At 44.4% G+C, this 26,477-nt stretch overlaps 1 protein-coding gene across 9 annotated transcripts in view; it reads right to left on the reverse strand.

Moving 5' to 3' along the window:
- Pdpk1 (3-phosphoinositide dependent protein kinase-1) overlaps positions 1 to 26,477 on the reverse strand; it is a 77,209-nt gene extending 50,732 nt beyond the window's left edge. For 2 of the 9 annotated variants that reach the window (XM_087574621.1, XM_087574625.1), the window contains exon 1: positions 26,298 to 26,467. Coding sequence is in view for 2 of the 9 variants with exons in the window: in NM_031081.2 (NP_112343.2) it covers positions 18,370 to 18,393 (24 nt within the window). In the remaining 7 variants the exon portion in view is untranslated. Of the gene's footprint in view, positions 1 to 18,369; positions 18,519 to 26,297 lie in introns of those variants that run through there. The other 7 variants (XM_087574627.1, XM_087574624.1, XM_087574622.1 and 4 more) reach the window with 6 other exon arrangements.

The raw sequence follows: 26,477 nt of genomic DNA on the forward strand, positions 1-26,477 counted from the left end.
AATGAGTTAACAGTGACAGTCTCTGAAGAAAGGACAGACTGTAACTCTTAACCTTAACAGCTACAAAGGACAAAGGATGTTCTGGAGCAGAAGGAACAACAACAAGAACAGGCTCTAGAAAGGAGAAGATGTGGGCAGGAGGTCTTGGTGGGGAACATACATGAGTTTCTGAAGAACCTTATTAATGAGACAACATGAGGTCCTTAAAGTCTTTTGGACTTCCAGGTTCGTTCATTCATTCAGTTATCTGCTCATTAATTTCTTTTGGAATGAGTGATTAAACACTAAGGGATATTTGCTAAAGAACAGATAAATGAACCAGTACCTTCAGAATGCAGATTTGTGTACAGAACAGGAAGAAATCAGCAACTATGAGAATTGTTTTAGAAATAGCATGATAATCCAATTTATGGGCTTAAAATTCCATTGCCAGGCCTGGAGAAATCAGTGATTAAGAGCACTTTGCTCTTGCACAGAACCCACATTCAGTTCCCAACATGGTGGCTCATAATCATCTGTAACATCAGTTCCAGGGAATTCAAAGCCTTCCTCTGGCCTCTGTAGACAACAGGTACACATGCAGCGCACGCGCGCCCCCCACACACACACACACCGGGACAGTCATACGCATAAAATAAACTTTTACAGAAATTCCACTTTATTGCCAAAAAAATCTTCAGTAAAATTTAGAACAAGTATCTACTTAGAAGCTTTTCTAAGTGCAAACTATTCTTAACCAGAAAACAATAATAGCAATAGGTTCTTGCTTTTGCTTTGCTAAAATTAATTAACATATTAAAGTTTACTACAAGAATAATTGTGTTTCTAATCTGAAATCACATTATACACCACTTAAACATGAATCTTTCCTTGGGAATTAAGTTCATTCAACAAATGTTTTCCCCCACAATCTAGTCTCAGAATCAGAATGATGTTTCAGGGTCTACAGGCACAGAGCACTTCCCTTCCAGATTAGAGCTCTGTCCCTAGCACTTTGTAATCAGTCTCCAGCTTTAGCCCCAGTTCCTTACAAGAACAACCTTGGTCTCCAGGACACCAAGTCAAATGCTGAGATGAACTCTTATATATGAGTACTTATGCAGAAAGAACCTTCTTCCAGGACTTCTAAGTATGTGTGTATGGGGGTGAATGAGAGAACACACGCACGCATGAGCAGGTATTCCCCTAGTGTCTCAGACTTATTCAACCACGGCCCTCCAAGGTAGTCTATGATCTGACAAGCTAAAGTCTCTCAGCTCCTCCAGCCATGTCATTGCTACAGTTAGACTGCTTCTAGTCACTTACATTGACTCACTGTGCTCTCCCCTCCTACTGCCCTTCAAGTCTATCCCAAAATGCATGATTCATCCATTACCATCAACAGTATCTCTCCAAGCAAGGTGCAAGATTCCTTGGGAACTACACAGGGCCTGTTAGAAAGTTCCAGAGTCCTGAAGACACTGTGCTTACCCAGTATCACTGTGCTTACCCAGTATTTCCCATGTATGAAAATATAACCATAGTAATATGACTATTACATTTGAAAGACCCTAAAGGGAAAATGCTGGATTGAGTCAAACTTTTGTTTTTACTTAGAAGCTATTCTGTTTGAAATAGAATAACAAAACCAGTCCCCAAAATACTATTTGACTAAGAGAGTGAAGGCCATTGGACAGGAATTCCTTCCAGCAGAATCAAGAGCTCAGTTTCTTATCCCTAACCATCTTTCTGCTGGGCTCCTTCTTATAGCTACACATTCTGGATAAAGAAAAAATTTCTTACTGAAGTCAATAATGACCAAGAAAAACAGTGGCTCTGTGTCACTATGCATGGCTAAGTCCAGAGGAGAATTTCAAAACATTCTCAACATATACAGAAACATCTGTAGCTCTTTCTATACAAGTATGACACTCACACCTCTACCAACTTAGAATTGTTGTCACCAGAAACAGGAAGAAAAGGACAGCCTGGGATTTCACATTCTTCCAGCTAATTCTTGAGTACGCAACCACAGGTTTCAACAGACCAGAGATCCTCTGGTCCTCTGCCTATCAGCCACTGTTGGCAAAGACCCCAATTATCAGCACCCAGAAAATAATGTCACCCTTTTCTCAAAATACCTCCCCATTATATGCAATGCCGGTCTATCTTCTGATCCACCCTACCTTTGTGTTGTGTGTACATGTGTATACATGTGGGGATACATGAAGCCAGAGTTTGTCATCAGGTGTCTTCCTCAATCACTTCTCAACAGCGTTTTTTGAGATGTTTTTCCGCAAAACCTGGAGGTCAGCAACTAGCTAGGCTGACTGACCAATGAGCTACAGGGATTGGCCTGTCTCTAACTTCCCAGCACTGGGGTCACAGATGCTTACCTGGCATTTTACATAGGTGCAAGGGATCAGAACTAAAGTCCTCATGTTAGAGTGGCAGGTACTTTCCAGATTGAGCTATCATCCCAACCCCATGTGGAGAGGAGACTCTAGAACAACTGTTTACAACCTGTGAGTCATAAGCCTTTTGGGGGTCAAATGACCCTTCCACAGGGGTCACATATCAGATATCCTGCATATCAAATATTTACATTACAATTCATAACTAGCAAAATTAGTTATGAAATAGCAATGGAAATAATTTTATGGTTGGGGGTCACCACAACATGAGGAACAGATTAAAGGTCACAGCATTAGGAAGATTGAGAAATACTGCTGTAGACTGAGACAAACAAACCAAAACCCTGATTTTCTGACATGCCTGTCTTCCAAATTCAAATTCTGGACCTGAAGAAATTCTAGCCTTGGTCAATCTAATAAATCAATCAATCAATCAATCAATCAATCAATCAATCCAACAAAAAGGCTGACACAGTGGCATGTGCCTGTAACTCCAGCTACTGGAAAGCTGAGGCAGCACCACTGTGAGTTTAAGGCCATCGAGGACAAAATAGAAAAGTCTGAAAACAAACATTTAAGTTGGACACGGTGTCACAAGAACTCAGAAGCTGAGGAAGGAGGGCCTCATGAACACAACCAGCTTGGACTATAATAGTGATCGAAGTTAACCTGCTCTACTTAGCAAAATTGTCTTTAAAAAATTTTTTTTAATTAAAAGCCTCAAACAGCCCTCACTCACATTGGTATGTGACTAAAGGCAAAGGTCATACAATAAATGGTCCTGTAGTTTTACCTGAAAACAAATCTGAGGAGGTGTCAAAGCTAACCACAAAGATCACAGAAACCAAGATCTATGCTCCCTGCTCAGAGAGCAACAAGAGTTGAAGTATGCAGAAGTATGATGCAAAGCACCAAAGCACCGTCTCCAAATGCAGCAGGAGACAAGGATCTGGCCCCGGGTTTTTAAAAAAAGAGTCTCAGGCTAGTGAGATGGGTCCAAAGGTAAAGGTACTTCATTTAACTTTTCCTTTTTTGGTTTTTTTTTTTTTTTTTTTTTTTGTTCTTTTTTTCGGAGCTGGGACCCGAACCCAGGGCCTTGCGCTTCCTAGGCAAGCGCTCTACCACTGAGCTAAATCCCCAACCCCCTAACTTTTCCTTTCAATTGACTTCAAGGGTTGGGGATTTAGCTCAGTGGTAGAGCGCTTGCCTAGGAAGCGCAAGGCCCTGGGTTCGGTTCCCAGCTCCAAAAAAAAAAAAAAAAAGAATGGGATATCAATTGACTTCAATTCCTGGGACACATCTGGTAAAAGGAAAGAAATGACTCCCAGAAGTTATCCTCTGACCTTACACATGTACTGTGGCACACACATGCCTACATCCACGTAAAATAAATAAAAGTAACTTAAACCTTAATTTGTTGGGTTTTTTTATTTTTTTTAAAGATTTTATTTATTTATTTATTGAATATAAGTACACTGTAGCTGTCTTCAGACACACCAGAAGAGGGCATCAGATCTCATTACAGATGTTGTGAGCCACCATGTGGTGCTGGAAATTGAACTCAGGACCTCTGGAAGAGCAGTCAGTGCTCTTAACCACTGAGCCATCTCTCCAGCCCCTTGTTTTTTGTTTTGTTTGTTTGTTTGGTTTGGTTTTTTTTTTTTTTTTTTTTTTGAAACAAGGTCTCTCTTCATAGCCCTGGCTGCCCTGGAACTCACTATGTAGACCAAGCTGGCCTCAAACTCAAGACTTGCCTCTGCCTCCGGAGTGCTGGGGACTAAAGTGTGTGCCACCATGCGCAACTTTAAATATTTTTTTAAGAGAAGCCAATCCTGTCAAGAAGAACTCCACTATTGGGATGTCTCTATTCCAACCTAAGATCCTAGAGGTGTTTAAGCCTGTAGATAGTGACTGTCTGGAGAGTCTATTACAGGCCAGCTCCAACCTCCACCAGTCAGGCTCTACAAATCCCCAGTGTCCTTCATCTAGAAGGATTTAACTGGATAAATGGGAAAGTCTCTTCAAAAATTTAAAAAAAAAAAATCTATATTAAATGACACACTGAAAGCATCATGGACCACAGGTTTAATTTCAGTAAAGTCCAATGACCTTCATCTAACTGATTATGACTGACGAGTCATGCAGGATCACGCAGATCTCATGAATGCAGGAGGCATCTGGATTCCATAGGGTTCCTTATAACTACTGCATGAAAACATCAGATGGGGCTGGGAAGCTGGCTCAGTCAGCATTGGTTGTTCTGCTCTTCTAGGGGTCCTGAGTTCAGGTCCAAAAACCACATGGTGACTTATGACCATCTACAGTGGATCTGATGCCCTCTTCTGGTATCAGAAGATATATATCTGCAGGCATATATACAGACAAAGTACTCATATAAACAAACAACCCTTAAAAGAACAAAGAAAATATTAGATAAATCTAGATTATGGGACAGCCTACAAAATACTTAACCAGTATTCTCTCCCACAAAAAAAAAAAATTTAAAAATCATGAAAAATAAGAAAAGTCACATGAGCAGAGGGATGGAAGAGGCATTGACAGCTAAATACAACAATGGTGATCTGTGACAGAAAACAGCATTCTAGGGAAAAGTACGGAAATCCCAAATATGTCTTAAGTTCCTTCAGCAGTGCTGTCCAGTATGTTAACATCCTGGATTGGAAAGGTATTCACACTAGGCAAACTGAGTTGGGTGTTTATTGTAACTCTTAAGTCTTTCAAAATAAAGTTTATTCATTTAGTTTTTGAGACAGGGTCTTTCTGTAGCTGGCTGTCCTGGAAATGGGTATGTATAGACCAGCTGTGCTTGAACCTACAGAAATCTATCTCTGACTCCCTGCTGGGATTAAAGACATGAACCTCAATGCTCAGCCCTACTTATAATTCTTATTTTTGTGGGATGGGGGTAGAGGGACGAAAATACACATGTAGAGATCAAAGGACAACTTGGTGGAAAATGTTCTCTCTTTCCACCTTTACATGTTCCAGGAATCAAACACACATGTCAAAATAAATGTAATTTAAAATCAAAATAATGATTTTTGTGTGGTAACTATCATGATAGCTTTGCATAAACTTATAGAACTTGTAAACACTTTGGGTCAATATCCAATAACTAATTTGAATATAGGACCACTGAAAGAAAATAATCTGAAATAGAAAGGGTTTAGTATACTTTTGGTTTGGTTCTAAAAGAAAAGTGGGGAGAGAGGGTCTCTATGTAGCCAATGGTCCTCCTACCTCCAAAGCAGTGGGATTAAAGTTATGTACCACTATACCAGGCTTAGTATACATTTTTTTTCTCACTCTATTTTTTATGCTATGTGTATGGGTGTTTGGCCTGCATGTAGGCCTGTGCCAAAAACTAAACATGGGTCCTTCAGGAAAGTTCTAAACTGCTAAACCACCTATCCTGCTCCAGTATGAATTTCTTTTCTTTTGTGTTTTGTTGTTGTTTAGTTTTTTGTTTGTTGTTGTTGTTGTGTTTGTGTATGTGTGTGTTTGTTGTTTTGGTTTGGGTTCTTTTGTTTTTGTTTTTGTTTTGAGACAGGGTTTCTCTATGTAACAGTCCTGGATGTCCTGGAACTCACTACAAAGATAGACCAGAGTGGCTTCAAACTCACAGACTTCTGCCTCTGCCTCCCTGAGTGCTGGGACTAAAGGCGTGCACTACCATGCTTGGCATGAATTTCCTAACATTACCAACTTCTTGGGCTTGAATCTGCAAATAAACCCAGTCTCTATGCAAACAAGCTAAGTAACAAGTAAGGACTGCCTGGCCTTCCCAGCCTGGACACAACAGTCCTTACAACTAGAAACTTCCTATATTCTTGGCCATGTCCCTACTTTTGGCAAACCAGATTGCCCTTCCCTTTCTTCCTTGAACTGTCCCTATCTAACCACTGGGGTGACCTTGAGGACTGGGTCTTTCCAGCAGACCCTCTAGAGCAGCTCCAAGAAGGCTAAACCTTTCTGGCAGAGCACCATTCTTGCCAGCCATAAACCACCTGAAATGCCAGACTGTTGACCTTTTCCTTCAGGCCATGAGGCAGTCAGTGGTTAGCTGGCTTCACAGGAAACAAACATCTTGCAAGCTGTCTCCTAAACAGAAATGTTTCTCACCCAAGAGTTTTTTCAGGCCAGGAGCATGGAGTCCATTTTGTTTATGACCACTTCTTTTAAACTATCCACAAGGCACCTCCCTTACTCCTCTGATCCAGACATAGTACTCAGTGCCAATAGCACTGCACAGGATAGGCTATGCCTTCAAACAAAAAACAGCACCACTTAGACCCTGAGGCAAGCAAGCTAGCTTTCTTTCTTTCTGAACTAAGAATAAAAGGAATCCATATAAATAAAATCTATAATTAGATACACATTTTAAAAATTGTGTATCTGATAATAATCAGTCATACCATCAGTAAAGACTATAATATGGATCAATGAAATAAACCATTAAAAAGTATCAAACTGTACCAAGAAAAAAATTAGTTGATAATAGAAAAAACATGCAGCAAATGTTGTGATTTCTGCAACTGTGCACAAAAGAAGCAATACATTTTTTTCTATCTGGGTCCAGAATAAGTAACAGTCCATTTGGAGGAGATGTAGGATGGCTAAGTGCCCACATTCCATAGAGGAAGTCAGAAAACAGTAGTCAGGTCAGTAATGAACAGGTATATGCTTCTAAGATTCCAACTTCCCTAGACTCTGGCTATTGTGGCTCTACAGGGCAGTCTTAGAAAAAGCTGAACAGGGGTTGGGGATTTAGCTCAGCGGTAGAGCGCTTGCCTAGCGAGCGCAAGGCCCTGGGTTCGGTCCCCAGCTCCGGAAAAAAGAAAAAAAAAGAAAAAAGAAAAAAAGAAAAAGCTGAACAGGCGATTCTCCCAAGGCAGCTCCGTTCCCATCAGTATCCAAAAGAAAAGCCCATGTGATGGTACTGCACAACAACCAGTGTTGAGATGCTAGCTCTGACATCTGACATAGCCTATCTTCTCACTGCACAGCATGCGGGGCACACAGCATAGGCACCCACAAAAATGGCCTGCTCTGAAATAAGTGCTAGGAACACAACTACCACCAGGACCACCACCAACACAGGAACTGAGAATGTAACTGTGGTTCTGTAGGTGACTGCCCCAACCTAGAGAGCATCTACTCTTCTTGCTACCACAGAACTCATCCTGGAAATTATAGTCAAGCCCAGCCCAAGGAAAAGATTTTTTTTTTGAACCTTGCCCAAAGTAGCAGAGACCAGAGCAAGTCTTACAGTACTAAGGAAGGTAGTAGTATACTATTAAACTTCAGCGGACACACAGTAAATCAATCCTAAGGATCTTAAGGGAAGTGGCCTTTCTATAGAAGTACAGAGATTGGGCTGGTATCTCTGAAGCTCAAGGACAGTGATCCAGCTACATCTCAACTACTAAGGCAACAGCTTCAGCTCACAAGACTGGTACTCAAGCTAAATTCAGCTAATCTAAGATTTTATCTAACATTTGATGGTTATAACTTCTGAGGGAAGATTTTAGTGTACAAAGTAAACAATATCTTTGAAAGACCATTTTTCAAGGGTTAGGTAGTTCCTGGGGAATGGAGGAAAACAAAACCAAAAACAAACAAAACAAGCAAGCTACAACAATCAAGGTGACACAGAGGTACTAAACTATCATGTCATCTAGTGGCTCAGAATTTAGTTACTTGATCTAGCTCTCTTGGCCATGGCTCTACAGGTCCAGGCCACTCTTGCTTTGAGGAGGGAAACTACAGAGACTGGGGTGAGCATGTCCATTTTGCCAGCTATATGGGAACAAAGTCTGGACTGATGTTTTAGGCAAGAAATACAGCCCTCCAAGAGTTAAACTGCCAAGCACTGTCAACCAAGGGCACGCACCCAAATATCACTGCAGTCAAAGTTCTGCTCAGATACAGCTCACCCAAAAGCACCAACCTCCTCACCTCCTCCCATAATCAAGGAGCCAAAAACTAAACCCTTTTAAATTTCAATGCAACCAAATGTTCTGTCAATTATGCACAAACCTAGTCATATCTCTTTTCAAAGGTAAAACTTGAAAAAAAGGCTAAATATACCATTTTTCTTCATTTATGATCTTCAGTAATGCCCTCAACAAGTTGAAGAGTTTGCTCAGTATAAAAAGCACTTGCCAACAAGAGTTTGGATCCCTAGCACCCACATAAAAAGCCAAGCAGGGGTGGTAGAAAACATGTGATTTCAGCACTCAGGAGGCAGAGACAGGGAATCTCCAGGGCAAGCTGCCTAGCTAGAGTAGGTAGAATTAAGCAAATTCCAGGTTTAGCAAGAGACCCTGCCTCAATCCATAATCGAAGAAGACATGCAAAAACTTTGAGCCTCTGCACCACTCAGGTACCCTGTACACACACACACCATACACACACACACACACACCATACACACACACACACACCATACACACACACATACACCATATACACACACACATCCCATACACACACACACACACATCCCATACACACACACACCATACACACACACCATACACACACACACACACACACACACACATCCCATACACACACACACACACATCCCATACACACACACACCATACACACACACCATACACACACACACACACACACACACACACACACACACACACACACACACACAAAGTACATAAAAGAAGTTTCAAGTGCCCTATAAAAATCTATAAATAACCTATTCCAACACTACTTTCAAGTTGAGTTTTATTGCCACTGTCGTTGTCTAGCAGTCCCAAAAGACAAAACAGTTCTCTTGCCTCAGCCTTCTGAATGCAGGGATTAGTGGCATATACTATCATATTCACAGCTTTGTGCTGAAATTAAGTTATGATTAGCAAACACTATCAGAGTATAAAAGTAATAATCTAAGAGAGTATAATACCACATTCACTAGCTGTGTGTTGTATATAGGGGCAGGGCACACTTCCCATTGGAGAAAGTTGATAAAGACTGACTCTTGGCCAGGTTGATCATGGTCAACATCTACAGCAACGCATCACTTCGTTTAGTTTATTTTGTCTTTTGAGACAGGGTTTTTCTGTGTATCCCTGGCTGTTCTGGAACTTGCTCTATAGACCAGGCTGGCCTTGAACTCACTGAGATCCGCCTGCCTCTGCCTCCTAAGTGCTGGAATTAAAGGTGCTACTATCTTTGGGCAGCAATACATCACTTTGATAGCAGGTACCCTTGATATAATAAGATGAAAATGATATTTAACCTCCCACCCCCAATTCTTCTCCCCAAAACCCATAATTCCATTCTGACCATAAGGACATATATACCAATAACTGACATCAGATACTGTTCTTCAAAACTGCTAAGATTGGCCAGGTGGTGATATCACACACCTAAGAGCACTGATTGCTCTTCCAGAGGTTCTGAGTTCAATTCCCAGCAACCAAACATAGTAGCTCACAATTATCAGTAATGGAATATAATGCCCTCTTCTGCTGTGTCTGAAGACAGTGATGATGTACTCATATACATTAAATAAATAATACAGGGCTGGAGAGATGGCTCAGTGGTTAAGAGCACTGACTGCTCTTCCAGAGGACCTGAGTTCAATTCCCAGCAACCACATGGTGGCTCACAACCATCTGTAATGAGATCTGATGCCCTCTTCTGGCTGTGTTTGAAGACAGCTACAGTGTACTCACATATAATAAATAGATCTTTAAATAAATACATACATACATACATAATACATAAATAAATAATAAAAGAACAGAGAGGGAATGTGTTGAGCATATTGCCTAACTTGGTAAAGTACTAAGTTCAGAATCACAGCACCTAGGCAAAATGTGAGGTATGATAGTATGTCGGCCAGTCTTGCTGAACTGGTGAGCTCTAAGTTCAATGAAAAGACTGTCTCAAAAATAAGGTAGAGCTAGGAAGATAGCTCAGTGGGTAGGGAGCTGCTAAGCAAGCATAAGTACCTAAATTCGGATCCCTGGCAACCAAGTAAAAAGCCAGGCATTATAGTGCATGCCTGTAATCTCAGCACTTGCCAGTCTAGCAAAAAACGGTGAGCTCTAGGTTCACTGGGAGACCTTACCTCAAAAAACTAGGTGGAGAGCAATAGAGGAAGACACCCTAAATTGATCTCTGGCCTACATATACAATCATGCACACTCAACATACACCAGACACACAAAATAAAGTAGAGGAAGATAACGTCAAACCTCCTGTTCCACACTTAGGCAAATATACACATACAAATGTAAATACAGATGGAGGGGAGGAGAGGGAAAAAGTTAATTAGAAAAGGGAGGAGGGGGTTTGGGGATTTAGCTCAGTGGTAGAGCGCTTGCCTAGGAAGCCAAGGCCCTGGGTTCGGTCCCCAGCTGGGGGGGAGGGGGAGACACGAAGACAAAGACTGGCTGCATAGATGAATAAATCAGTAAAGTGCTTGTCATGCAGAGGACCTAAGTTCAATTCCCAGAATCCACATAAAAAGTTGGGTGTGGTGGTGAATCTGTTGTTATCTCAGCACTCAGGAAATAGAGACATGCAGATCCAGGGGCTAGCTGCCAGCCAGTCTAGCCTAGTTGATGAGTCCCAAGTCCCTGATTCTCAAAATACAAGGGTGGGTGACTCTAGAGAAATGATACTAGGAGTTGAATTCTAGCAAACAAACACCAACAGAGAGAAGTAAACAAGAGGTGATGGTACATACCAGAATCCATGCACTGGGAATGTAAGGCAGGAGGATGAGGATCTAAAGTTCTAGGTTAGCCTAAGAGACATAACAAGATCCTGTCGTGAAAGGTCTGGGAAGCTGGGCAGCAGTGATACATGTGTTTAATCCCAGCACTGTGGAACCAGAGGCAGGCAGATCTCTGTGGGTGCGAGGCCCGCCTGGTCTACACAGATAGTTCCAGGATAGCAAGGGCTACACAGAGAAGGCTTCCTCAAAATAAATAAATACAAACAAATAAATAAGAAGTAGAAATTGAGGAACAGGGCTGTGCCTATTGATAACAAAGAACAACCACCTAGGTATAAGAACCAAGAGGGTAGAGTGAGAAAAGAGCAACAGAGGTCATCTGTAGGCTCTGAAAGCCAAGGCTACAGAGTTTACCTTAGAGACACAGACATGGAACACAGAACAAATGGAGCAGAACCAAGGCCTGGAGAAAGGGAAGTCACCATGAAGCATACTGATGAAACAAGGCTATACAGCCACTGGAAATGTGTGTGAGGGGCCTTCCACAGAGGGAAGAGAAAGAACATGGGAAAGACAAGATGCCACTGAGAACCTAGCAGCCCCAAACAACTTGGATATTTGCCTGGATATAGGTGTACACATCCATCTGTGTTATCCCTCTGCCTGTCTGCGTCTGTGTCAGGAGAAACAAAGTAACAAACCAGGAAGGAAGAGGGGGCACAAGCAAGTGGTACTTGGAGATTCAACCAGCAAGTCCTTGGCATGAGGAAAAGGAGAAGCCAGAAGGAAAGGACAATAAGAACACAAAAGAGGCAATGAGTGGAGAGTCACATATATGGTAACATGCAAAAAACAACCTGGAATAAACTAGAGTCTCCCTCCCACCCAGAGAAAGGTACAATTCCTAAGACTAAGGTTCCATACCAAGGTCCAAAAGATAAAATAGCCATTGTAGGCCCTGACACCCATGCCCAGTTTAGGTCTCCCAAAACACTAAGGGAAAACTGAAATATTAGCCCAAGACTAATTCTACCTCACATTTCTACCTCAGGTCAAAGCTCTTGGTGAGACTCTCAGGGAATCATTTCTGAAAACCTTACCAGCCCTCTCTGACAACACCCACTATACAGCTGCCACTTAAAGCTGCAACTCCTTCTTACTCAACAAACTCAAGTTTCCAAAGAGAAAAACAGCTGAAGAATGGGGCTTTAACCACAATCTCACTATAAGCTAGGTCTCTGGTGGAGAGCATTTCGACCAAAGTCTGATGAGACCTGAGGCGCCTGCATGAGAAGACCAGCTGTAAGTTCCCCCAGGCACACACAAGACCCATACCTCAAAAGGAACACCCTAAGCATCTAAACAGAACTTCCAGCAAGGTCTGTACACACAACCCTCACCCCTCCCCCGAATGAAAATGACTTGAAACAGACTAGCACAAGGGTATTGATCTGTCTGTGAAATGAGGGAACTCACCAGAACACCCAAAAACAATTTGCCTACCTTCATCTGGCCCCTTGACAAAACTGCAGCAGAAATCATGTATTCATGTTCAGGGGTAAGCAGTGAACCTTTAGTATTTACTGTTCTAGCTTTTGTAGTCTCTATATAATCTAGAAACCCAAAATCACAATTCTGAATCAGACATCTTGATAAGGAGTCAATCCTTCCCAGTGGTGGTGTACACCTTCAAAACCCAACTCTCGGGAAGCAAAGACAGGTAGATTTCTGTAAGTTCTAGGCCAGCCTGATTTATACAGTGAGTTCCAGAACAGCCAGGGCTACACAGTGAGACCCTTTCTCAATAGATAATCAATACTTTAAAACCCAGTCCTTTATAATGAATTGAATAGCTCTTTTTGTTTCTTAAAAACAAAAATTCTCTGATTATCTTGTCCAGGCTTTCCTCAAATGTGTGAGTTCAGTTGAGTCTCCTGCCTCAGCCTTCCAATCTGACTTAAATATTTTCCTTTTTCTTTTTTAAGATTAAAAAATATTTTATGCATATGGGTGTTTTGCCTACATGTAAGTCTATCTGTGTACTTGGTGCCCAAGGAGGCCAGAACTGGGCTTGGACCCCGAGGTGGTCATAAGCCGCCATGTGGGTGGGAGCTGGACATCTTAACACAGGTCTTCTGAAGAGCCAGCCAGTGTACCAAAGCAGAACCCATCTCCCATCACAATCCTTTCTCATCACAGAGAAAACACATCCCTAACTCTAAGAAAATGTTCAGTCTTTGATCTAATAGCTAGAGACTGAACATACAACCTGTTCACAACATTCAAGTAACTCTAAAAAGGTCTGGCATCACACCAAACAATGTGATCCAGTCGCAGAAGAATGCATGACTGAGAAGATCTGACCGATATATGTCCCAAACTTACAGTTTCCACACAACACTTCCTCCCCCATTGCATTGCCCTTTGAACCTGCCTTCAAAACAACTGCACTGCATACCCCATTGCCACCTGTCATCCCACAGACAGGCCTGCAGCACATTTGCACCTGCTGAGGGCGTCACTTCTGCACCACTGTTCCTCTGCAATGACTTGCGCTCTTCAAAGAACTGAAAACCTACATGGGATTCCATGCACTTCACAGAAGCCACCTCTTGGGAAGAGGAAAGCACATGCTGAGGGCTACTCTCCAAACACCTCAGACAGCCTCATCTCTAAAACACTTACATACCCATCTCTGGCTCCTACCAGGGTCAATCAGTTGCCTAGGAGCACCTCAACTCCAGCTCAAGTGGCTCAGAAGATGAGGACAGGCTGAAAATGGAAACACATGTCCCCAGGAGCCACCTGTTCCTCTTCCCCAAATCTGTACTGAAAGCAGCCTAGAGGCCAAGACCAGCCTGCCTTCAGCCCTATATCTCTGCAGACAGCTGCTAGCTAAGACACTTTCCTTCTCATAAAATTCACACCAAAAACATTTTTTTCAAAAGTACTCAGGCATTGGCTAGAAAGATGGCTCAGAGGTTAAGAGCACTGCCTGCTCTTCCAGAAGACCCAGGTTCAATTCCCAGTACCCACACAACTGTTTATAACCCTAGATCCAGAGGTTTTGGTACCCTCACATAAACATAGTTGCAGGCAAAACACCAATGAATATAAAAATAAATAAATGTTTATAAATAAAATAAGAAGTACTCAGATGTTAAGAGCGCTTCCTGCTTTTTCTTGGAACCCAAATTTGGTTCCTCTCACCTATATATCAGGTGGTTTAATAACTGCCTGTAACTTAAGCTCCAGGGGATCAGAGACCCTCTCCTGGCCTTTGAGGCACCCATGCACACACGGGATGGGATACCCACAGATAAATATACACATATGAGATATGGATATATATATACACATATATATACATATATATTTTTCTCAAAAAGAAGCATAAATATAGATAGATAGATAGATAGATAGATAGATAGATAGATAGATAGATAAGATAGATTTTTTTTTCCAAAAAGAAGCATAAAACAATCCTTCCCTTCCATCTCTTATGGGGAATTGCTGGAGATGGAAACACATCCTGTTCTAGGACAGACAGAGCTGGCAAGAGCTAACTCAGGAAATGTAGCATGGCAGGCTGAAGAGATGGCTCGGCAGTTACAAACACGTTTTACTCTTGCAGAGGACAAGGGTCAGGTTCCCAGCATACCCATAGTAGCTAACTGTCATCTATAACTACAGTTTCAAAGGATCTAATGCCATCTTCTGGCCTCCAAGGGCACTGTACACACACACACACACACACACACACACACACACACACACACAAATAATTTTTTGTTTGTTTTTCTGAGACAGTTTCTCTGTGTAGCCCTGGCTATCCTTGCACTCACTCTGTAGACCAGGCTGGCCTCCAATTTCAGAGACCTGCCTACCTTTGCCTCTTGGCAGAGGGGATAAAAGGCATGTACCACCATGGCCCAACTCAAAAGTAAATCTTAAAAGGGGACAGGGAACTGGAGAGATGACTTAGTGGTTAAGAGCACTGGCTGCTCTTTCAGAAGTCAGGTTCAATTCCGAAAACAAACATGGCAGCTCACAACTGTCTGTAACTTTACAGTTCCAGGGGAGACATACAGTTCCAGAGACAGGGAATCTCCAGGGCAAGCTGCCTAGCCAGAGTAGGTAGAATTAAGCAAATTCCAGGTTTAGCAAGAGACCCTGCCTCAATCCATAATCGAAGAAGACATGCAAAAACTTTGAGCCTCTGCACCACTCAGGTACCCTGTACACACACACATCATACACACACACACACACACACACACACCATACACACACACCATACACACACACACACACCATACACACACACCATACACACACACATACACACATTGGGTGGTGGTGGCACTTGGGAGGCAGAGGTAGGCAGATCTCTAGTTCCAGGACAGCTGGGGCTACACAAAGAAACCTTGTGTTAAACACACATACATCTCTGAAAAAAAAGAAAAAGAGAATATGTCACAGTCTAACTGTGTCACACACCTTTAATCCTAGCACTAGGGAAACGGGCAGGTAGACCTCTGTGAGTTCAAGGCCAGCTTGGTCCACGTAGCAAGTTCCAGGTTATTCAGAGACTACATGAGATCTTTATCTTTAAAATATTTTTTGATAATTTGAAGCTACTTTTTTATGCTTTCTAACTTTCCCTGAGGGGTTGGGGATTTAGCTCAGTGGTAGAGTGCTTGCCTAGGAAGCGCAAGGCCCTGGGTTCGGTCCCCAGCTCCGAAAAAAAAAGAACCAAAAAAAACAAACAAACAAACAAACAAACAAAAAAACTTTCCCTGACACATGGAGCACCCTTGGAAAACCTAAAGCACCTTAAGTTTTCCTCAATTTCACATTTCTCCCACTGACCAAATCACATCTCATTTCTTCCAAAGAAGCAGGGGCCCAAGTATCACCCCAGCAAAGCACCAGCCCTCAAAAAGGGCACACCACACACAGTTTCTTCCACACATAGTATTCTGAAAGGATACACTTCAATGGGCACTAGGGGTCAAAGAATGTGGTCATCTGCCCATAGAAATATAATGTCTCTCCACCTCCAACAAGGCACAGGTAACATATTTAGGAGGTTCAAGCTCCAGAAGACATACATCCTGGGCAGTGGCACTGAGGTTCTCACACCAGGTGCCTGGCTAAGCTGCCTGCAGATTCTCTCTTGGGAGATCCTCACATGATAGAGTGACACTAGGTTCTTTGCCAAAACCGATCTGTTGTTTCTGAGTCATGTACTTGACCTCTCTTACTTTAGTTTCCTCACCTGTTAAATGGGAACACTACTACCTCTACCTCACAACACAACACAAGTGAAGTACACATCTAAATGCCCGCCCTGAGAGCTCAATAAATGGTACTTAAAATCTCTGCCCACCCTAACTGCAGACTGAGCCAGGCCTAATTCCACAGCCTCACGTCATACTATTGGCTTTCTAAGGGAAAGGGGGAAAGGCTTTGAGGAAAATTAATTGAAACAGTGTCAGCGAGCCAGGTTAAAGTTCAAATGCAAATACAGTAACCATGCAAATCTCCCTGTTCTCAGACAAAAAAAAAAATCTATCAATGGAACCATCTCTGCCTTTCCTAACAGGAAGCAAGGCATATTCTCACATGTAGGGGAACACTAGATGACAACATGTAAGATGTAAGGCCCAGTTCTTCTCATCTCCTTATAGAGAAATCTGTTGTTTATTCTATATTTTCTTCTGCTCACTAGATCCCAGTGCTTTTAACACTGAAAAGCTGCCTGAAGAGAAAAAACTTGTAGACATCAAATGCCCCCCATCATGAAGTGTCAAGACAAAATGAGAAAATACACTCTTTTCCTCTTCCCATAGACACCACCAAATACACACCTTATAGACATTGCAACAGCATCACTGTGTCAAAGTTCACTTCATAAATATCCACAGTACTGTCACTCTGACTTCCACGATTCATGTTTTTGCGTGCTAGCCCAAGCACCCCGGGGTAAAGACACAAGTGTTGCAACACCCTTTTGCCTTTCACCATTTTTCTCAACTGGATAGGTCCTCCTCCTTTTAGAATTAGGATTAATTACCATCCATCTCACAGTAGAGGCTTATAACTTGAAGTTATGGATGAGATGCAGAAGGCTCTAGAGCCTCTGGTAGCAACAAAATTCAGTGCAGCTGTGCAAGCCTCTCAAAGGGAACCCATACTTTCATATTCTCAAAGGGGCTCATAACCCTCCAAAAACAGTCAAAACCACTACCACAGCCGCATCCTAGACCATACTGAACCAAGTGAGTTTCTTGGGTCCCCTGGAATAAAGAAACCTACAACCTCTTTCCCACTCCGCCCCACCCCCTGAAGAAGGTTCGGGTGAGGATCGAACCCAAGAGCTCTGCGACGCAAGCAGACTACCAGTGAACCACAGCCCTAGCCCAAGGAGGTCTGCCTTTTGAACCAAATTTTGCTAGGCGTCTGACATCTTCTCATCAACCACTTCATATCTCATACAAGGTAGACACGCTGAATCCATGATCTAAGAACTCTAAAACTTAACAGAAAATCCAAGACAACTATGGATACTTTTAACAACACGGAGAAAACAGAAACGTTTCACCCAACAAGTGGTTGGTTTTGTCCTCCTAGTCCGTCCGCCCGTCCCCCAAAACCCCTCCTCCCTGTCAAACTTCGGCTGCCCTCACTGGGGCCTCTAAGCCCGGCCTCCCAGGGCTTCCCACCTCACTGAGTGTAGAACGGCAGGCAAAAGGAGTACCGAAATGCCCCGCTAACCAAGAATCTGGAAAGGAGCCTCCTGCATCAGGTGCTACAAGCAGGAACTCACATCTCCTGATTCCCAGGACCCTCCTCCAGGTAAAGACCAGAGGCTACTCCTCCGCGGGCAGGACCTCAAGGTAAGCCCAGAGGCTCGACTCCAGGCTGCACAGAGCCGAAAACAAACTTTCCAGGCACTTCCACCCCGCCCGGCCGGGTGACACCTCCCGGCCTCCCCCGCCCTCCGCGCCCTGTCAGCGCCCCCGGCTGCCGCCGCCAGCCCGTGCCGGGGCCCGCGCTCCCTGCAGCAGCCGAGATTCACCCTCGGCCGGCGCCAACAGTCCTGCCCGCCACCCAGCCGCAGGTGAGGCGCCGCCCGGCCCGCGGCACCGGGCCGCCCCGCCTCGCCCAGCAGAACCCAGACGACCGCCACGCTCCCGGGTAACGGACGGGTGCACCCTACAGCCGCCGCGCGCTCACCAGCTGGCTGGTGGTCCTGGCCATGAGCCCCGAGTCGGCGCGGGCGCCTCCCCCGCAGCGTTGCGCTGCTCCGCGCCTCCTCAGCGTCCTCCTCCCCGCGGCGGAGCCCCAGCAATGGCCGCCCTCATCCTGCGCCCGCCCCGCCGCCTGCCGCCCCCAGCGCCACCCCGCCCCCGCGCGACGCTGGGCGGGACTTCCGCGACGCAGCCGCCGCTCCTCTCACCCATTGGTCAACATAACTATCATTCTCCGCGGGACATGAAGGCCCCGCCTCCGACCAGGAGCCGTATTTCCGGGTTGGGGCCCGGCGCGCCTGTAGAAGGAGGCCGAGCGAGCCAATCCGAGGTGACGAGGAGGGGCCCGGTCCGGAGCGCCGAGCTGTCATCGGTGTTCCCTGTCAGGTAAACTGAGGCTCAGCTGCCAGCTGGGCAAGGTCATACCTGGGGCAGCAGCAGGGCTGAGCTCGAACCTGCTGCCTGGACGACTTGAATTTGATTCTCAGATCACGAGTGATCTGGGAGAGAAATTGGGCTATGATTTGAAGCAGAAAATAAGCTGTCTTGTCACTCCTGACGAACCTGTTTTTGCCTATATTTTGATGGATGTCTTTTTTTTTTCTTTTTGGCTGTCTTTGTGAGCTTTTATTCTTTTTATTTCCTTTCCCAACAGGATCTCACTATCGAGATCAAACTGGCCTCATACTTGCGGCAATCCTGTCTCAGCCTCCCAACTGCTGAAATGACAGGTATGAGCCACCACACCCTCCTTTAGTTGTCAGTATGACGACGCTGTAGTTGTGGGTTTTTTTTTTTTTTTTTGGTTCTTTTTTTCGGAGCTGGGGACCGAACCCAGGGCCTTGCGCTTCCTAGGTAAGCGCTCTACCACTGAGCTAAATCCCCAGCCCCGTGTTTTTTTTTTTTTTTTAATTATGGTGAAGCGCATATAATTTTTTTTTTTTACTTTTTGTGCTTTGTGTATAGTGTATGTGTGTGTCCACTTGTGTGTGGATGTCAGGTGTCTTCCTATACCAGTCGCCACCTGAAGCATGCAGATTCCTCGAGGATGGCTGACTAGTGAGATGCAGTGATCCCCTGTCTCTGCTTTCCCAGGGGTGAAGGTACAGACATACTCCCACCATCTCAAGCTTTTACACAAGTGCTGAGGACCTGTCTGCATAGCAGGCACCTTACTGAGGCATCTCTATGGGCCTTCCCCATTTTTTTTTCCAGTGTTGGACATTGAACTCAAGACCTCATACATGCTAGATTGTCTCTAAGTTAAAGGTTTTTAAATACACCCATAGCCCTTGCCACCGTGTGGTGTGTGTGTGTGTGTGTGTGTGTGTGGTGTTTTGAGACAGGGTCTCAGTATGTAACCCTGGCTAGCCTGGACATCACTATGTAGACCAGGCTTGCCTTTGATTCATGATCTTTCTGCCTCAGCTTTCCTAGTGTTTAGGTACAGGTAGTCAGCACCCTTTCCAGATACTTGTCATTTTTGTAAAGTCTGCTGAAAATGACTGAGTGTTCAGCTGTAAATGGGGCATCTAGAACCAGACAATAGTGGCATACGCCTTTGATCCCAGCACTCGAGAGGCAGGGCTATGCAGAGAAACTGTCTTGAAAAACAAACACTAAATAAATAAAATGGGGCATCTATATGATTTCCCTTCCAAATAAGGCTTGAGGAACATTGGGAAAGAGGGGAAGAAAAGAACGTAAGAGTAGTACCAGGAAGCAATGCTGAGGAATGCTGATTCTGAACGTGATATGACCTTGGAACTGAGGGGGCTCACCACAGGTCTGCTCACCTGTGCATGATCAAGCCAACGCAGACAGGAGAGGACCTCACTAGGTTCACACCTATCCCAGTGGTTATTGGCAACTGATAGCCACTGGGGAAGAGCCAGTCTTCTTTGAGGTTGTGGTCACTGCCAGGTTGTCCTTGCTCAAGAGGACAACCCCACACACATGCACACATAGACAGCACTAACCAGGCCCAGGAAATTAATAAAAGATTCTATTACTCCCCGCCTCACTCTAAAGAGCTTAAAGCCAGATGAAGTGGAGTGTGCCTATGGAGCCTTCTAACATGGGAGGAGAATAACTTGAGTCTAGGAGTTCAAGGCCAACCTGTGCAATATAGCAAGACTCTCTCAAAAGAAATGTAGATAATATAGAGCAGCCAACACTCATGGGATGAATTCATAATCCCGTGTAGGCAGAATGAACTGCCAAACCGGCAGTAATGGCCACTAACAGCTAGCTTCATATTGACCTACTATGAGATGAGGAATTTCATCTCATTTGTTCTAAAGCATCCTTGACGTTGCTACTCCAATTTTCAGATGAGAAAAGTGAGGCAGAGCCGTGGCAGTTCTGAGATTGCAGTGCTAGGCCCGGGAACTAGGCATCCACATTCTAGAACCCGTCTGTCAACCCCTAAGGATACAGCCCGTAGCTACCCATTCTCCTAGTCTGCCAACCATTTATAGGCCTTAAAAACAGGGGCAGGGGGGCTGGGGATTTAGCTCAGTGGTAGAGCGCTTACCTAGGAAGCGCAAGGCCCTGGGTTCGGTCCCCAGCTCCGAAATAAAGAACCAAAAAAAGAAAAAACAAAAAAAAAACAAAACAGGGGGGCAGGAGGGAATGGCTCAGCGGTTAAGAGAACTGACTGCTCTTCCAGAGGTCCAGAATTCAATCCCCAGCAACCACATGGTGGCTTACAACCATCTGTAATGAGATCTGATGCCCTCACTGTCTGAAGACAGCTACAGTGCACTCATGTACAGAAGGTAAATAAATCTTAAAAAAAAATCAAACAGCCAGGGAGCTAGCTCAGTGGGTAAAGTGCTCACTGTAAAGGCATGAAAACCTGAGTTTGGATCCTCATAGCCAGCGTAAAGCTGACCACAATTAAGCTCACCTGTAGTCAGTATGCCTATGACAACAGAGTCCCTAAAACCCAGTTATCTGAGATCCTGAACAACAGATGCGACATGGCCCAGCAGGCAAAACACTTACTGTAAGCCTAACAGCCTGAGTTTAATCCAACCTACGTAAACACAGGTGAGGGCTAACGCCTGGAAGTTGTTTGATCTCCATACGTGTGCCACCCATACAGGTTTGCCCCCATCGTATACACACACGTTTCCTAAATTTTTATTAAATTTATTCTTTGTGTGTATTTTTCTTGCATGTGTATCTGTGTACCACATGTGTGCTTGGTGCCCATGGAGGTCAGAAGAAGGCGTTAAATCCTCTGGAACTGGAGAGGATGGTGAGTCAACATGTGGTGCCCCGCAAGAGCAACAAGTGCTCTTAACCTATGAGCCGTTTCTCTAGCCCTATAGTAAGTTTCTATGAGTTCAAGGCCTGCCTGGTCTTCCTGGTGAGTTCCAGGCCAGCCAAGATTATACAGTAAGACCCTGTCTCAAAACTCAGAACAATAAAACAAACAAACAAACAAACAAACAAACAAATGAGACCTGTGTCAAACAAGGTGGATGATGAGGACCAACATCTCAGGCTGCTCTTTGACCTCCATGTATGTGCCTGCACTCACACAGGTGACCATAACCCCTAATATCCATAAGTCTCATGCTCTCCATGCGGGTTTGATCCATCCTTCCGTTGCTCTCAACCCTGTATCAATACTGTGCCCCGCGTGGCTCTCCTGATTGCCACCCACCCCCGCCCCCAGACTCTGTTGGCGGAACCTTCCACTTACAGTTGGGTCGTTTATAGATCCAAATATTGACAGATCTCTACAAACATGCAAGACATTAAAACAGCTCCCAGCTTTCTTCTGTTCTTATGAACCAAGCCTACACCAAAATCCAGACACACGCTAACTTGCTTTCCTGGATGAATTTGTAGCGTATGAAATGAGTGGGTCAAAGTGCAGTTTGTTGCTGTAAACTGCCTGCCCCGTCCCATAAAGAACATTCCATGCTGTAGCCTCATCCTTGAAACACACAAAGACACGTTCGCTCGAGGTCGATGGAGCGCTCGCCAGCCCATACCTTTGAAGGCTTTGCCATCATTGTCCTGATGCACAGCAAGAGCAGAGTGTCAGCTTTCACCCCTTGCCCGCCCCAGGAGCAGGTACTGCAATCATCCCCACCACCCACATAAGGAAGCTGAGGCTGCAGCAATCAATCACTTTCACGGTTAAGTCTCAAGACAGACCCACCAATCCCAGTGCCCAACTACTAACCAACTGTGCTCAACTGCCTCCCACTGAGATTGATTTGGGTCTGGCTTGCCCTGAGAGAACACTAACCATTTTATGTGATTTCTTTAGTTCCCCATACCTCAAGTCAGGGTTTCTCCATGCAGCCCTGGCTGGCCTGGAACTCACTCTGTAGACCAGGCTGGCTATGAACTCAAGAGATCTGCCTGCCTCTGCCTCCTGAGTGCTGAGATTTTCATTGCCATTTTACACATGAAACGTTTTGCCAGAGTCTCCAGTAACCACGGATAGCCATATACAGATAATCTGTGTGTATGTGTGTGTGTGTGTGTGTGTATGTGTGTGTGTGTGTGTGTGTGTGTGTGTGTGTGTGTGTGTGTGAGAGAGAGAGAAAGAGGGAAATGGAGAGAGATCGCACACCCTTCCTCAGAAAGTTACCCAAGGTTGTATTCCACCAAAAATAAATAAAGGGGCAAACCAAGAAAGAAGACATGAGAGCCAGAGGAAGCAAGAAACAAAGGATTCACAGGACTAGAGTGTAGCAGGTCCCAAGTCCTGCGTGTCCATTCAGCAGTCACTGAGCCTCCCCTGGTGCAAGCACTGTGCTTGGTAATTCACTAGTGAAAAAAGCACAGAAAGCTCTCCTATGAAATTCTGAGACTAATGGGGAGTGGGGGGAAAGCACTGCCCAAATGAGCCAATTTTATAGCATATAGTGGTAAGTCCTGTGAGGAAGGGAGAGAATCAGGCCAATGGCATTGTGGGAGTGCACAGGGAGGAGGGAAAAGTTTAAATGGAGAAATGCCAAGCTCAGAGCTGTTGGCAGGAGGTACCCAGACCCTAAGCAAGCAGGCTTCCAAAGCACTCCAGAAAAATACTGATTGATTCTCAAACACATAGAAAGTTGAGCTGAGAAGCTGACATAAAGAAACCCCCAGGGAAACAACACGAACAGAAAAACTCTCCTAGAAAGATTACACATCCATAGTTTGATTCTCTTTCTCGGTGCCTCCCCTGCTGTGCGAGGTATTTACAGGCACAATTAGGTACTGACTCAACCCTGAATCGTCAGGCTCTCTTGACAAGAGGCTGGAACTGTGGTGGGGTATTCAGCAGGAAAGTAATATATAAGCACAAATGAGGACTCTCGATATAAATACACCACTGAGAAAGACGACCAGAAAAAGCAGGAAGACAGGCAGGGCACTGACTTTATCTCTTTTAGAACTATTTGTTTTGTTTTGAACTTTAGGTGTCGGGGTGTTTTTGCCTGCATGTATGTATGAGTGCTGTATGTGTGCAGTGTCCAGGACAGCCAGAAGAGATCATCAGATCCTCTGGGACTAGAATTAATAATAGTTGTAAGTTGCCCTGTGAGTGCTGGGAATCGAACCTAGTCCTCAAGAACAGACAGTGCTCTTAATCTCTGAGCCACCTCTCCCGGGCCACTACTTAGATTAACAACTGATGCAAATCAAAATTGATAAAATGGAGCTGGGCATGGTGACTAACTTCTGCAATCCCAGTATTCAAGGCACACAGGCAAGAAATGAACCTTCAGAACCTCTCACTCATACATGTAAAGCTGGGGAAGAGTATTTGTGACCCCACAGGTTACAACTGTTCTGTGCTACTAAGGATTATGCCCACAGCTCACTTCTTCCAGGTTAATGATCTACCACTGAGTAACATCCTTAGTCCTGGAGCACAGATGAGAGAAAAAGTCCATGAATCTAGAGAACCTCTAGAGGTAAGGAACATGGAGGGTTTAGAGGGAGGAGAGGGAAGTGGAAATGATATATCTATGTTGAGGACATACACATACATAAAACAAATAAATTAATCTTAGAAAAAAAAAGAAAGAAACAGCAACGAGTAAAGTCAAGGAAACCAGCCAAGCCAGGTGTGGAGGCCCAGGCCTTTAAACTCAGCACCTGGGAAGCAGAGGCAGGCAGATATGTCAAATTCAAGACAGCCTGCTCTATGAAGTGAGTTCCTGACCAGTTGGGATCACACAGTGAAACTGTTTTAAAAAGTCAAACCCAGTTTTTTTTTTCAAAATAATAGCTAGTTAATAAACAAATCAAAATCCAACAATGGATGGCAAGATGGCTCTTCAGATAAAGGCGCTCACTGCCAAGCTTGATGACTTGAGTTCACCCCTGGGACCTACAAAAGAGAGAACTGACTCCTAAAAGTTGTCCTGTAACCACCACATACAGGCTGTGGCACACATGCCATACATACATACATACATACATACATACATACATACGTATTTTCCATGTATGTATATACATGGAAAATTCTTTTTTAAAGATCCACTGAGAGTGGGGTGTGCTGCTGGGAGGTACCACTCAGTGGTCGAGTGTTTGGCTGACATGCATGAGGTCCAAGGTTCATTCTCTAGCAGTGCAAAAGTGAGATTCGGTGGCACACTCCTCGAATTTTAGCAATCTGATGGCTAAGGTAGGAAGATCTCAAGTTCAAGGCCAACCTTGGTCACAGAGCAAAACTCTGCCAAAGGAGAGAAAAAAATACAGTGGATATTTTTCCTCCAATACATGCGTGAAAGACCGACAAGATGGCTGAGGTAGTGTGAAGGCACCTGCTGATCACAATGACCTGAGTTATGTCACCAGACCCCTCACACAGAAGAGAACCAACTGCTACCGCTTCTCCACTCTTGCGCCGTGACACGTTCCCTTTTTTTTTTTTTTGTTTTTTTTTGTTTTTAAGATTTATTTACTATATATGAGTACACTGTAGCTTTCTTCAGACGCCAGAAGAGGGCATCAGATCCCATTACAGATGGTTGTGAGCCACCATGTGGTTGCTGGGATTTGAAGTCAGGGCCTCTGGAAGAGCAGTCAGTGCTCTTAACCACTGAACCATCTCTCCATTTTTAAGGTAAAAATTTAATATCTAGCCTTGGTCAGCCTAGAACTCATTAGTATGCCAGGCTAGGCTTGAACTCAGAGGTCTTCCTGAATACCAGGATTAAAAGGCCTGTTTTTCAAAAGTTGTGGTTTTTGGTTTCAGTGTATATAAGGTTTTTAATGCACAGTGCAATGTTGGGAATCAAACTTAGGAAGTTGAACAGAGCTAGGCAGGCGCTCTACCTCTGAACTACAAGTTCAGTTCCCAGTAAATTGATGTAAAATTAAAATCAAAATGAAGGGCGGGAGAGATGGCTCAGCGGTTAAGAGCACCGACTGCTCTTCCAGAGGTCCTGAGTTCAATTCCCAGCAACCACATGGTGGCTCACAACCATTTGTAAAAAGATCTGATGCCCTCTTCTGGTGTGTCTGAAGACAGCTAAAGTGTATTTATATGTACTAAATTAAAAAAAAATCAAAATGAAAGCCTAAGAGGACCCAGGAAATGGTTCAGCTGGTAAAATGCTTGCCTTGCAAACCTGAGAACTGGAATTATTCTGCAGTCCATCTTACAGAGGCCCCAAGTTCAGTTCCCAGCACCCAATCAGACAGCTCACAGCTGCCTGTGTCTTTATCTCCAGGGAGACCCAACAGCTCTGACCTAAGGGGATACCGGCACTCATGTGCGCATGCCCCACACACACACACACAAATATTTTAAAGGCAACTGAGCAGGTGACAGGAGCAGAGGTGGAACGGAAGCAGAAGGCTGGGGGGGCAGTTCTCAGTCTCCAGGCTCTTCATGCAGCCAGCAGGGAAGACCTAGGCTAGACTTAACCAGGTAACACCTCTTACCTCTGTAAAGACAGGGCACCTGTCTGGCTGCCCACCTCAGGACAGTGAACAGGAGGGGAGATGGTCTTACCCGGCCTGGTACAGCTCATTGGTACCCAAGTTGAGGGAGAGGAACTGTTTGTCCCTTCCCAGAATCTCTTGTGTCTACACAGTATCCTTGAGCTAAGTATGCAGTGGCTT

The sequence above is a fragment of the Rattus norvegicus genome, chromosome 10 (genome assembly GCF_021556685.1).
Source record: "Rattus norvegicus strain SHRSP/BbbUtx chromosome 10, alternate assembly SHRSP_T2T, whole genome shotgun sequence".
In the NCBI taxonomy this organism is placed as follows: Eukaryota; Metazoa; Chordata; class Mammalia; order Rodentia; family Muridae; genus Rattus; species Rattus norvegicus.